The sequence below is a fragment of the Priapulus caudatus genome, unplaced genomic scaffold, assembly GCF_000485595.1.
Source record: "Priapulus caudatus unplaced genomic scaffold, Priapulus_caudatus-5.0.1 Scaffold288, whole genome shotgun sequence".
Lineage (NCBI taxonomy): Eukaryota > Metazoa > Priapulida > Priapulimorpha > Priapulimorphida > Priapulidae > Priapulus > Priapulus caudatus.
The window spans coordinates 231,354-246,775 of record NW_014577349.1 but is presented as its reverse complement, the minus strand read 5'-3'; the positions used below and the strand labels follow the sequence as shown (position 1 = coordinate 246,775).

The 15,422-nt window shown below is 44.1% G+C and overlaps 1 protein-coding gene across 1 annotated transcript; it reads left to right on the top strand.

The window, feature by feature from the left end:
* The first annotated feature begins 165 nt into the window (after positions 1–165).
* Positions 166–15,358, top strand: LOC106808579 (protein mesh-like). The gene is made up of 22 exons (XM_014811342.1): positions 166–321; positions 3,269–3,440; positions 4,175–4,274; positions 4,610–4,758; positions 5,162–5,323; positions 5,711–5,900; positions 6,075–6,188; positions 6,447–6,614; positions 7,064–7,329; positions 7,749–7,925; positions 8,423–8,611; positions 8,838–8,965; positions 9,612–9,735; positions 9,952–10,049; positions 10,349–10,523; positions 10,775–10,951; positions 11,771–11,874; positions 12,034–12,174; positions 12,526–12,670; positions 12,971–13,074; positions 13,232–13,372; positions 15,254–15,358. Exons 1-22 carry the CDS (start codon positions 166–168, stop codon positions 15,356–15,358), a joined length of 3,285 nt encoding a protein of 1,094 aa, XP_014666828.1.
* The last annotated feature ends 64 nt before the right edge of the window (positions 15,359–15,422 follow it).

The window sequence follows — 15,422 nt, the reverse complement described above, 5'->3', positions numbered from 1 at the left end:
GTTTGTGTGCGCGCGCGCGTGTTTGCCTGCACGTTTGTGTGCGCGCGCGCGTGTTTGCCTGCACGTTTGTGTGCGTGCGTATGTGTGCGTGCGTGCGTGCGCGCGTGCGTGTTGACCTCACCCGGCTTACCCAACCCCGCCGTCTGGCCGCGACTGTTTCAGGTGATGAACGACGGGTTCCTGGCGTTCGCCAAGCCGCCGTCTCAGTTCGTGAGACAAACACCGATCATCCTGCCGTGGGAGAATTACCCAGAGGAGGTCGACCCAGCCATCATTGCCGTATTCATGTCTGAGATCGACTTCTATGAAGATACGTCATCGGTGAGCGTCCGTATGGATATGCGCATGTGCGCAGGGGACGACTGCACCGTCTCTATACGGGACGCAGATGCACCACCCTAGGACTGTTCACACGTTTAGCGTATATTTCGATGCGATATAAAGTTGGCCATCAACCGATGATTCGTATAGATATGCAATTGATCACAGACGCGCTTCCTCATTATCATTATTCATTGTTTGATCTTATCTATTGCTTCATCTTTGCACGCCCTTATTTTTTCAACATTTTTTTTTTTATAAATGAAGAGCTTGTTTCCAAAAGGTGTTAAGTCCACTTTTGTACTTTAGAAGATATCATAACATTTTCATTTTAGTAATGATCTCTTTGCCTGGAACACAGTTTTTTCACTCTAATATTTGAAGTGAATGGTACTAAGCATGAAAACACACCTGAATATAATCTAGTGTATATAATTGATTTGTAATAAATGTTTGTTTTTTAATAAAATTAGGATTTAGCGTCTTTTGGAAACAAAAATTTAAAACTCATCAAAATAAAAATGAAACACTAATAACTAACCAAAACAGAGGTAATTTATAATAGATAACAATGTTATTAAAGCTTACTCAATGTTTAATAAACATATTTTACAGTTTGAGTTGTTACAAAACCAAGAAAACTGGTCAATGGAAATTACAGTGGTGATTCAGTAATTAGGCAAAATGTTCACCATACATCCTCATTCTGCTCAACAATAGTATAATTAATTAATCATCTTCACCAGAGTCGTTTCATTGGCCTTCCTGATGATTAGTCTTTATATTTTGATGAGTTTTTATTTTTTTTCTGAAATTCGCTAAATCCAAATTTCATTAAAAAACAAAAATTAATTAAAAATTAATCATGTACATTAAATTTCATTCAGGTGTGTTTTCATGCTAAGTACCATTCACTTGAAAATATTAGAGTGAAAAAACTGCGTTTCAGGCAAAGAGAACATTACCAAAATAAAAATGTAATGATATCTTCTAATGGATTTAACACCTTTTGGGACCAAACTCAATATTTGGAGGCTGTTCGTGAAGGAATATACCAACTTTTGATGCAAATGGATATTACACATAATGTAGATGGGGCTATAGTGTAATTTGATGGTACTAATTCATTTTTGACCAAAATGGATTTAACACCTTTTGGAAATCAGCTCTTTAAATAATAATTTTATAATAAATTATTTCTTTTTTTGTTTAAATTATATATATATATATATATATAGGAGAGATAGAGAGAGAGAGATAGAGAGAGAGAGAGAGTAGATAGAGAGAGAGAGAAGAGAGAGAGAGAGAGAGAGACAGAGGAGAGAGAGAGAGAAGAGTCACGAGATCGAGGAGATCGAGCGAGGAGAGAGAGAGAGGCGAGAAGAGGGAGAGAGGAGAGAGCAGAGAGAGAGAGAGAGAGAGAGAGAGAGGAGTAGAGGAGAGAGAGTTCCAGGAGAGAGGAGAGAGAGAGAGAGAGAGAGGAGAGAGAGAGAGAGAGAGCAGAGTAGAGAGACGAGAGAGAGAGTCAGCAGAGAGAGGATCGAGCCTAAGGAAGAGAGGAGAGGAGAGGCGGCGCAGAGAGGGAGAGAGAGAGGTATTAATACTTTCTATATTCTTGTCAGGTATTTTATAGAACAGGTAAAAGATCGCATCACATACTCCGGCAGGAGGAAGCACAGAATAAACTCGAGACAAAGGAACTCTTGCTGCAGATAAACAGCAAATATTCGCGACAAGGGTAGCATCTCTTTCTATTGCTACAAGAAACAGTAACCTGCGCGGCAGCATTACGGTGCCTAGCAAGGCGTGGCTTCACCATTATCTGCATATCTTGGTGGCTGAGCAAGGTCTTGCATCTTGTAGTCGGTTTCATCATCACATTAGCGTCAGCGGCCTTGCGTCAGCGTCCAGTGCCAACGTCCAGCGTTACGGCTCTTTGTGTTTATGCTATCTACTCTTGGTCATATATATACGGTGCTTGCGCCTGAGGTGAGCAGCGTGTAATTGGTCGCCAGAGTCGTGACAGGTGTGATATAATTCCCTTATACAGGTGTGATCGGAGCAACAAAAGTCATCGGCAGCGCTTACCTTCATCACCACCTGGATCGGTCGCACCCCCTTTCAAGATCGACACACGTCGCAGCAACGACGGGGGACCGCCGTTCAGTATACGCGCTTATATATATATATTATATGTTATACTTTACGGTATAAACTATATAACGTCATACATTGTGGGCACCGGTAGTAGTGGCTGCAAATTGTATACGTGTCAGTAGTACGGAGATGGGTCATTAAGCCATCAGCTTCATTCTACGATTATTATTAAACCGTTCCAAGTCGCCTGCCGCTAGCACGACGAGGGTGCCGCGTTCTGCGTACAATCAACTATGACGCTCCATCAGGTGGGAGGCCAGCGCCACTTCTGGAGGTCCGCCCGGACCAGGTCTCGAGGCCCTGGGAGGCGGTCGTAAGTTCTATTTGTTCGTTATTCAGTATGATTATGATTGATGATGTATATTATTCTTATTCTTATTCTTAAATTCATTTATTCCTACCAATTCTCATTCTTATCCTTATCCTAATCCCTTATCCTTACAATCCCTTTATGTCTTATCCTTATCCTTATTATTATTCTTATTCTTATTCTTATTCTTATTCTAATTACTATTATGTTTATATATATTATAATGAGAATATTTATGTCCTCACTGCCATTCTTAGCTATATATGAGGCTCGCTTTGCAGAAAAACACTGCATAGTTATGACATCCTGATATCTAAGATGTCGTAACTATTGCACAACACTTAACACTAAAAGTTATTAACCGTGACCGTGGATCATAACCATTTACGATGTTTCTGATGACGGCATTCTGAGTGCAATCATCCATCTGGCCTAGCATTGACGGCGTGGCCGCCTTCGCTGTGTTTTCTTCTCCCGTAGATCGGCTTTAACGCCGGTAACGGCACCGAGTGGTGGGGTCTGGCTCCGTTCTCCGGCACGCAGGGAGTCGCTAGGATCGACGAGTTTACGAGCGTCGGCGACACTCCGGGCAGGTGGGTCTTCCGCGTCGACGAGGTCATTGAGAGAGGAGGCTGCACGAACGTGACGCAGGGTGAGGCTTCAGCTAACCCCCGCCCCCCACAAACATAGCACTAGCCTTTATCCTTACCCTAACCGCGTCTCTAACACTATCCCTGACCAGAACCATAGCAATTGTCTTCACTCTTATCCTAACCGCATTTCTAACGCTAACTCTAACCACACCCCACGACGATAGCACTATAATAATTACCCTACCCGCATCCCTAGCACTAACCCTTATCATGATCATAACCCCAATTGTAAACACAATGCTAACCCTAACCTAACCGTAACACGCTTTTCCAACCCTAACAATAACCTTTATCGTAGCCCTAACGAGAACTATAACCCTAAACATTGCCATAACCATAAAACTACTCGAACACAAATCATTACACCATTGTTGATTAGGTTATTAGGTAGCAGTCCGTAATTGCATAAATATTAGCAGTCGTGCCAGCGTCTCTCGAAAAGTCACCACACGGTACTTTCGCCGTTCAGTAATAAATCCTTCTCAAATACTAAAATCTCAAATATCTCAAAATACTCAATACTCAAATCTAAATCACCTAATTAAACTAACGTAAGAATGTGCAAACAGTTGATTAATAATTGATAAATAATTAATTGTCTAACTGATTTAGGTAGTAGGCCTATAACTAAAACAGACAGCAAACTCACATAGGTGCAATAAACCAGGCAGGGTAATACAGACGTGATGACACGGGTATGATAATGAAGGTGTGTCTGTATTTACCTGCGCAGGTGTTGCCCTGTCCTATCCATCGGTTGGAACCATGTTTGGCGGTGAATCCATCAACATCTCCGGACCGTGCTTCGTGGAGGGGCCAGAGATCAAGGCGAGGTAAGAGTACATAACGAAACAACATTACGTGCTAACTCTCTTCTCTCTCTTTCTTTCTCACTTTTATAAATATAATTATTTATTTATTGCAAGGAATCGCCAGCGTAACAGCATGTGTTGGACATTGCATTAAATATATTTTACTCGGTTTTCCTCAATTATTTTTATTATGTCATGCGCGGATTTTGTGGAACCGTGGTGCATTCGGTGCTATCGTATTTCTAAGTTAATGTTAGGGCTAGTTGAGTCGATTAACTGCTAATTCGAGCCGTATAGGTCGCTGTTTTGTCTGCGGGGCAACCCTGACGGAACCTCGTTGCTCGGTGTATGTATAGGTTTGAGACGCTAACCGTCGACTGTCTCTATGTGAACGCGACTCGAGCTACCTGCATCCTTCCCATGTTCTTCAAGAGCGGAGCTGTGCAGATGGAGATCTCGCACGATGGTTCGATGGCGTACAACTTCAAGGGCTGGTTCTTCATAGGTGAGTGTCCTGGCGCGCGCCTCTCGCGCCGGTCCTTGCATTAATAAAAAAGATGTAATCATATATATATGATTACATATTTTTTATTAATAATTGTAACGTAATTATTTTTCGATTGGAGGTAAGGTCAATTGGAATTACAGGACTGTAATTGTTAGATTAATTGCAAGGTGCGCGAGTGCACGCACCACACACACACACACGCACACGCACACGCACACGCACACGACAGCACACGGAAGCAACCACGCACCGACGCACCACCAACACGCACGCACGCACACACACACACACACACGCACACACACACACACACACACACACACATACAACACATACACACACACAACCGAACCAATATGATAGTGTAGCTAAGTTAGCTAATATATTCATACACTAACAGCGGAGTCGACAAGATACGAACCGCCAAGAATTACCCTGGAGCCAAGCAAATGGTGGACGCATAGCTGGCAGGAAGACGAGGAGATTGAACAGGGCATAGACTTGGAGATTGTCTGGGATCCGTTTAACATCACCTATAAGCCCGATGCCCGACTTGATATAGGTAGGAAGAGAACACGTGCTGCCTACAAAATACGATGCTTGCTAATTGTCCCTTCCACTTGATAACCACGTGATAACCACGTGTCCCATCCCGAATATTGTTGCTAGGGACATGTGAAGATCTTTGCCACACTGCCAAACATTGTCTTTTAGAACGTCTAATGACAACGATGATTGGCTAAAGTTGCCTGTAGGCTGTAACGCCGGCTGGATAGGGGAATTTCGTGACAATGGTGCTAACGATTGCTCGATTGAAAATCTGTCTTCCTCCCTCCTATGTACACGCCCCCTCGATGGCTCTTTCTCGTCGCTTCTCACACTCTCTAAACGCACTCGGAGTGTCTCCGAAACTGTGAAAGCATCGTGCACGGCTAGGTTGCTTCTCTAGGTATCTGGGGATACCGCGAACTGGCGAAGGAAGGCAGATGGGAGTTTATAGACGTACTTGCGACCGGAAGAGCCAACGACGGTGTCTACAAATTCAAGCCAAAGTCGATGACACGTAATAACGAGCAAGCGTGGAGCAAATACGATTTTGGTGCCATTCGTCTCAACGTGACGAATTACGAATGGGAAGGGTAAGACTGTATGCTTACTGAATTACTCTTACGATTGCTCATGCTGAAAATAGTTGCAATGTAATGTCATTATTATACACACGCGCTCACGCAGACACGCGGGCACCCTCGCGCGCGCGCATGCACACACGTACGCATACATAAATACAAATAACGTTTCTTTACTACTTTCAGACATTACTGGAGTCAACCCACTCCACTAGCCTGGTATAACCAGCCTGGCTATATAAGAAAATGGGGTAGCAACTGGCCCTATGATAAATGCATGAAATGGCACGACCTTGACAGGTATATCGCACGTATATTCTTTACGCGTAAATATTCAGCGATCTAAGATAAATCAGATACAGGGAAAAACAAACATTAGAAACATCGGTTACGTTACAAACGCTGCGGAAATATAACGCAATGTTCACTTAATTTATTAATTAAATAGTTAAATCGTAATACGTGGTTAATAGTTAAAGAAGGCTAGGTACATAATTCGTTCGACCAGCGAGTGAATCGGCTAAGTAATCGAATTGTTTCTCTCGTCCACGATGACAGCGAGATGACGCCCATTCTGAACAGCTTAAACTACTGCCCATGCACCGTGGGCCTGGCCGAGAGTGACAAGGTCAGATGGGTACCGGACGACCAGTGTAACAAGTACGGTAAACTGGACTGTGAGTTCAACAAAGGAGCTACACACTGCGTACGACAAGCTTACCCAAAGTAAGCGCACTGCTCGTCCGCGAAAATGACTTTTAATCATCACACAGACATAGCGCGTAGATAGTCTACTAGATTACTTCAGTCAATTGCTAGAGGTTCACATACGAGTTTTTGCGCATGCGTCCGAGTACGTTGAGACGTACCTGTTTCCGTTGCTTATACATAGTCGATATAAAAAATATATAAAGGGTCTTCACATGGAAAAATAGTTGTCTGATATATGAATTGATGAATCCCGGAATCTAGATTTGGCAGCCTTATTTGTACAGCCTCTTATTTCACCGATTGTCTTTTGAGTCAACCGGAGTCAAAAATAGTAGTAGTTCGTGAATAACTCGCGTGATTTCATAACATAAAATAATACGAAAATGAACTTTAGAGTACGTATAAAACTCTGACGTCATACACACACACACCGCATACGTCACGACTCCTCGATTATTCGTCAGCTTATTGGGAGCCAGTCAGCACTGCTGCTACGACATCCGCGGCAACCTGATGCACGTGTTCGATTCTCGCTATGGGAGCAAGCCCGACCGCTCGCACCCGTGGGGCATCTACCCGCACCTGTACCCACCCAGAATTCCCGACTGGTGCCACTACCAGTATGACGCGATGCCCTATTACTTCTGCTGCGAGTGGGGCGACTTCTGCGACCCGTTCTTCTGGCGTAGACCGTCCGACGATTGCCAGACCTACATGCCTCCGAAGACAGGTGAGTGGCCGCTGCATGCTGCGATGCTGCTCGGAAGAGTGGCCCGTACACATTTTGCAACCCCAATTCACTATAACCCTCAACCCCAAGCCTAACCTCAACTAATCCTATCCTTAACTAATTCTAACCTTTTTTCGCAACCTTAGTACTTCTCTCAACCCTAACTAGCCCTGGCCCTCGCCATAATTCTTACTAACCATAATGCTCTCCGCAACCCTGACTAACCCCTACGCTATCTAACCCTACTCTGATTTTACCTAAATCGTACTACTAACCCTAAATAACTCTAAGGTTAACCAATCCCAAGCCGATCACCAAGTCTAACCGTAAGTGCTTCCAGTCCTGGCACTAAACTATCATCCCACATTGTGTTAGCGTACCTTATTATAGCCATTTCCATCTATCCTATACACATCTAGCGATTGCATTCGGCGATCCTCACTTCATCACCTTCGACGGCCATGAGTACTCGTTCAACGGTAAGGGAGAATTCACGATGTTCAACTCTGACCACCATCACGAGGACAAGAACTTGAACTTCCCGCACAAGATGACGATTCAAGGCAGATTCGAGCAGCCGCCCAACGCCACCGTCTGTACGTACGCTGCATGTGTTTTTTTATGTATTCGGTCATTCTTTGTTGATTTACGCGCTGGTTCGTGTTGTTTGTAGGCTTGTTCGTTTGTTGCTTGGTTGGTTCTTTTGTTGATACTTTGGTTGCTGGCACGTTTATTCAATCGCTCGCTCGTTTCTTTGTTCGTTCGTTTCTTCCTTGCTCCCTTACTTCTTTCCTCCATGCCTTCTTTTGTTCGCCTATTAATTAGACGTTTAATCAATTAATTAATTAATTAATCACTTTCTACGTTCATTCATTCATTTAAACGCTTAGCAGCAGCAAGTTGCAACGGTCTATGAGCACCGGTAAACCCATGCATACATAACGACTACACCACAGCGGCCGGCCCATTGCGCTGCCCTTACTGCTTGCCGACGTTCGTTACTCGATTATAATGTCTCGTGATATAATGTCTAGATTATTATGTCTCGATTATATTGTCTCATGATCTGTGCGCTTGTCCCCACTGCTTGCAGATGTCGCCGAGTCCAACGCTACAATGCTGACGGCGGTCGTAGGCCAAGAGAACAACTCTGCGGTCGTGGAGGTACAGTCGCGAGCCTACCACGCTCGTTGGCGCTATAAGATGACCGTGCTCGTCAACGGACGCAAGGTGTACTTTGACCGATCCTACTACAAGGCGCAGGTGTACGAAGGCGTCACGGGTAGGTGTGACGGCACTATACGAATCGAATATTACACGGATCTTTTACGAGCTGTGGACACAACAACGTACCACTTACAGAGATACAATCGTAGACTATCTCATTCTCTCTTATTCTATCTCTGATTATACATCGAGGTGATGTGACCAATCCTTGTCACTATCTAGTTTCTCTAGCATCACATCTGGCTGCACGCGCCGCATTCACCTCATATCTTATCCTGCAGTTTCGAACCCGTACGTCAACTTGAACCAGTCGGAGATCATGGTTTCGTTCGCGTCGGGCGCTGGATTCCAGGTGACAGAGAACCACGGAGCACTAAACGTCGTAATGTTTCTTCCGCAAGAATTCAAGGTACGCGCTAACGTTCTAATGCCCCTCACGCGCGAGTTCCAGACACGTTCAAACGTAGTCATATTTGTCCCATGCGGATTCAAGACACGTTTAAACGTCGTCATATTCATCCCATGCGGATTCAAGACACGTTCAAACGTCGTCATATTCATCCAATGCGGATTCTAGACACGTTCAAACGTAGTAATCTTGCTTTCACCCGTATTGAAGATTCATTCGGTAAATAAAAAAGCGTAGCTAGGCTGACCAGTGTATATTCAAATTCGTTCAGTATCCTCATATCAACAATTTCAGTGGTCGTATTGAGAAGCTGGGTTTGAAACCATAGCATACTCCCGCTCCGGAAGACTACCCTATACAATACCGTATAATTATACGCATGGGTAAGCCGTATACCGGTAGAGAGTACCGTATAAAACTTACTGCCACATCGGCAGGGTCTTTAACACACTACTAACTCACTACTACACACTATAACACGCTCCACACGCATCTAATTGCCGCGTATGCGTATGCGTATGCGTATGCGTATGCGTATGCGTATGCGTATGCGTATTGCGTGTGCGTATGCGTATGCGTATTGCGTGTGCGTATGTAATTGCAGCCGACCCAGGCTTCTTGACATAATAGCTTGTTGTACTTGCAGTATTTCACGCGAGGTTTATTTGGCACGTGGAGCGATAAGACGGACGATGAATTCCGTACTGCTGCGGGGACGCTCGTTCGTCCGTCGACCAATCGAGAGATCTTCTACGACTTCGGTGAAACGTGTACGTTTGCTTTCGATAACACATATTCGCAAGCTACCGAGGTTTAATATATATATATATAGTATATGCGTACGTTCGGGAGTGTGCGCGTGTGCGCGTCGTTGCCTAGGTATATTCAGAGTATCAATGTGTGGTGATACGCCAGTATCAATTTTTTGCGGCATGTATTGGACTTTTTATACGAATATACAATTACGATATTTTGTACCTTTTCAGGGCGAATTCCTGGTACGACCATGTTTACGTACAAGCCAGGCAAAAGCAGCATGTATTACTACGAGGAAAGCTTCGAACCTGAGTTTGCTGAAAACGACGTAAGTAAAACAAAAACAGATGAAATGACACCTGTAGTGATTATTAGTGATAATGTGATCGCTCTAGGCCAAGAAATGACGTCATTTCTTAGCCTAGAGAACAAGCATATTATCACTACTTCACCAGTCCCTCTCATGTTCCCAAAGTCGTTGTGCATAGAGCAAAATATAACGACTATTACGTGAAACAATGTAAAGAAAAATAATACATGTGAGACTATGCGTAGGCGACGGTACTACACCCAATACAGCTACTCGCTGTTCCAACCGATTGCAAATACTCTCCCTTTCACGCACAGGTGATCCCGCTGCACCCGAACGCCACCATGGACATGAACGGAGTGCTGGCGGTCTGCGGCGGTAACAACTTCTGCAAGTACGATTACATCATGAGCGGCGACCGCTACCTCGCTTCAGGCACAAAGGTCGTGCACGAGACGTACGAGCGCATGGTGGAGGTCGGTCTGAGCCGACGTGAGTAACATGCTGTTCATTTGTTTATTGGTAGGGTATAAGAATGAAGCGGTTATTCAATACGAACTGCATTTTGAGAAAATGAAGGAGAGTGAGTGAGTGAGTGCGTGAGTGCGTGCGTGCGTGCGTGCGTGCGTGCGTGCGTTAGTCAGCGAGTGATTGGATGGGTGGAGGTATACTATATACTATATTATACTACATACTATATACTATATAGGTATGTGTACTAACGGCTTGTGCGATTCTTCCAGAGGTCTCCTGCATGGCTTTGCCGACCCCGTACAATGGACAGAAGCATTACATCAACTATCTAGAGGGCGCCGTCGTTCGCTTCAACTGCCTGCCCGGATTCGAGTTCTGGGGAACGGAGGAGCTTCGCTGTATGCCTAACGGCCAATGGTCGGACGGCATATCAGTGCTATGCAGAAGTATGTGCACGCGAGAGAGAGAGAGAGAGAGCGCGGGGCGGCTCGCTACGGGCATCAGCCGTGTAAACTCGCCAGTATGATTGCGTACCTTGATATATACGCGAGGGTTCACGAAAACTCTTCTACGCCACTTCATTTAGTTTCTCGACAATCAGTTTTCGTGTTATATAGTGGGGGGTGGGGGGGGGGTAGTAGACAGAAGCAAGATGAATAAATGTATGCAATAAATGCCTGTATTCCTACCGCACGCGAGTCCGACGTGCTACTCTGCGTCTCACTATTTCCTTCCCGCGTTCACACTCGTTCTTCATCGTGAATAGGTGAACATGAGAATGTGCAGGCTTATAACTACGCTTATCTATAACTATGCTTACTATAGTACTAACAGGCTTATAACTATAGGCAACCCTAACGCACGCGTCTTGTTGCGGTGTGTTTTTATAGAACAGTAAAAGATCGCATCACATATACTCCGGAAGAGGAAGCACAGAATAAAATCGACAAAGAACTCTTGCTGCAGATAACAGCAAATATTCGCGAAGGTAGCATCTCTTTCTATGCTACAAGAAACAGTAACCTGCGCCAGCATTACGGTCCTAGCAAGCGTGGCTTCTTATCTCATATCTTGATCTGAGCAAGCTTCATCTTGTAGTCGGTTTCATCATCAACATTAGCGTCAGCGCCTGCGTCAGCGTCAGTGCCAACGTCAGCGTTACCTTTGTGTTATTATCTACTCTTGGTCATATATATAGGGTCTTGCCCTGAGGTAGCCGTGTAATGGTCGCGAGTCGTGACAGGTGTGATATATCCCCTATACAGGTGTGATCGGAGCAACAAAGTTCACGGCACGCTACGCCTTCATCACCACCTGGGATCGGGTCACCTTCAAGGGATCGAACACTCACAACGACGGGGGACCGCCGGTCAGTATACGTTATATATATATATTATATGTATACTTTACGTATAAACTATATACGTCATACATTGTGGGCACGCGGTAGTAGTGTGCAAATTGTATCACGTGTCAGTATAGGAGATTGGGTCATTCTCAAAGCCATCGCTTCATTTACGATTATTAGTTAAACACGTTCCAAGTCGCCTGCGCTACAGACGAGGTGCACACGTTCTGCGTACACAACTATGACGTCATCAGGTGGGCAGCCAGCGCCAACTCTGGAGGTCACCCGGACACAGGTCTCGGAGGCACCTGGGGAGCGGTCGTAAGTCTATTGTCGTTATTCAGTATGATTATGATTATGATTATGATTATTCTTATTCTTATTCTTATTCTCATTCTCATTCTTATCCTTATCCTTAGAGAGAGAGAGAGAGAGAGAGAGAGAGAGAGAGAGAGAGTCAGAGAGAGGGAGAGAGAGAGGTATTAATATTTCTATATTTTTTCAGGTCTTTTATAGAACAGTAAAAGATCGCATCACATATACTCCGGAGGAGGAAGCACAGAATAAACTCGACAAAGAACTCTTGCTGCAGATAACAGCAAATATTCGCGAAGGTAGCATATCTTTCTATGCTACAAGAAACAGTAACCTGCGCCAGCATTACGGTCCTAGCAAGCGTCGCTTCTTATCTCATATCTTGGTCTGAGCAAGCTTCATCCTGTAGTCGGTTTCATCATCAACATTAGCGTCAGCGCCTGCGTCAGCGCCTGCGTCAGCGTCAGTGCCAACGTCAGCGTTACCTTTGACGTCGGCGTCTGTGTTACATAATCGTACCTACAACCGATCCCCGCGCGTCGTTTCAAATAACTGTAACACATGGAATAGCCCACGACGCGCCGCGCAGTGCAAATTTACGAAAAAAGTAAAATAAAAAATGCAATACATACATAATTAATCAATAGCGGCTCTTCGATCCATGTATTGATCCATTTCATGGGGGATATATATATATATATATTTACATATAGCACAAATATACGTCATATATAGGGTCTTGCCCTGAGGTAGCCGTGTAATGGTCGCGAGTCGTGACAGGTGTGATATATCCCTTATACAGGTGTGATCGGAGCAACAAAGTTCACGGCACGCTACGCCTTCATCACCACCTGGGATCGGGTCACCTTCAAGGGATCAAACACTCACAACGACGGGGGACCGCCGGTCAGTATACGTTATATATATATTATATGTACACTTTACGTATAAACTATATACGTCATACATTGTGGGCACGCGGTAGTAGTGTGCAAATTGTACCACTTGTCAGTATAGGAGATTGTGTCATTCTCAAAGCCATCGCTTCTTTTACGATTATTAGTTAAACACCTTCCAAGTCGCCTGCGCTACAGACGAGGTGCACACGTTCTGTGTACACAACTATGACGTCATCAGGTGGGCAGCCAGCGCCAACTCTGGAGGTCACCCGGACACAGGTCTCGGAGGCACATGGGGAGCGGTCGTAAGTCTATTGTCGTTATTCATTATTCTTATTCTTATTCTTATTCTTATTCTTATTCTTATTCTTATTCTTATTTCATTTTATGAAGCATTTTCTATAACATGTTTTTACACATTTATGTCTTCATGAGTTGTCTTATTTCATGGCGTTCCACAAGACGTGCGAAACACTATTTTAATAACCAAAATTGAAAGGCGCGGTTTGCTAATGCGGTTAAAAGACATCCGTTCTACACCGCAAAAAATGCACGGTGTAAGTAAATAAAATAACTGTGAGACATTAAGATTGAAATTTTTATGTCAAACAGCTAGTGTGTATGTACTCTCTACTTTAAATAAATCATTTCAACACAAAATTCATTTTGATATTGCAAATAGCGATTGAGATCAATTTTTTCGTATTGAACTATTCCTGCGTATATGCTTCCCAATTTTTGAAAAATGCGTGAATTCTTTTGGCGAATAGTAGTAAGCATGTGCGGTAACAGAGCTGATGCTTTAATATATCATTTAATTTTAGGAATGGACATATAACATTTTTGTGTGAAAATATTCCCGGTTGTGTGTCCTATACAGGTATATCAGCTTAACACAATTTTACCTGTATTTATTACATTTAGCATCATACACTATGGTTAATGCGTGACACTAGCGCCGACTAACGACAAAGAGATGTATAAATTAAGTGCACTTGACCACGCTGGGGATACAGATGTTGAGAAGATTGGGCTCATTATCATTAATTAAGGGAGACAAGAAAAACCAGATTTCTACGATAAAACTACATCGAAGTATACTCTCTATATATTAAATATATGATCACAACAAAATACAATTTTTTTTAGCAGATAGTTGGCAAGCGCAGAGATACGCATGACGAACGTTATAATCCATCCGAGGTTTCCATGAGTGTTGGAAGATTTGCCGCCTTGCTAAAGTGAAGCATCGGGATCGACATTTTCTATATCGAAGGACTCCCGAGTATATGACTTCCACAGGCATGTTACTATGTCTACTGTTTCAATAAAATTATGTGTGCACCCCCCCCCACTCAGCATATTAGGTGGCCGCCTACTCTTGTTTCCTGATTTTAAAAACACCCCCTATCTCATGAGGGACGATAATTTTTACCTCCTTTTTCGCTTGCTATTTGTCTTTTTTTATACCCCCTATCTCAGGACTCGGTAAAAATACACCCCCTATCTCTGGACTCTTCAAGAATACACCCCCTTATCTCAGGATTTATTAAAATGCACTCTTTTATAGCAGTTCGTTGGAGTAATTCACAAAATGAGACACTCTTCTGAAGATTTCGAGGTGCCTTACTTTATTTTGAGCCTCAGTTTTGCACCTCTGTAGACTAGTGAACACATCGGCGGGAAAATAAAAGTCGGCGATTATCAATTCCTTACGGGCTGGTTTGAAACACCCCTTCTTAAAAATATCTCCGGGCCAGTTGAAAAAAATACCCCCCCTTCGGTGTTTCTACGGATAAACCTGCTAAATGTACCCCTTTTTAAAGGATAGCTGGACAAAACGTACCTTTTTTCGAAGAAATTGGGAAGGCGGGTGCGGTGCATCCATACCCACGAGTGTGGGGGGGGGGGCACCTGTTTCATTTGGCATCATATGCTGGTGGGTGTTGCTATCCCCCGGGCGTGGAGTGCTACCGAAACGTGGCAGCACTAGTATTAGGATTAATATTAGGATTAATATTAGCACTAGTATTAGGATTAGTATTAGGGTTACCGTTACTGTTAAGTTTTGAAGTATACGTCAACTGTATCACGTGACTCTCACTCCACGCCCGGGTGATAGCAACACCCGTTAGGTATGTGTGTAATGCTGTTTACACACATGAGTGTTCTCATCGATAACTCAGCGACATGATAAACCACGTGTGGCGGAGCTGCGCATGCGCCTAGCGAGGGCGTGGGTTTCGACGTTGGCGTACTTTGGCCGGCGTCTCTCCTACACGCAGCAGTAGTCAGTTTTCGAAATGTACTAGGGCGACACGATGGGGCCGCCTTCGTGTGCGACGATATTTCACA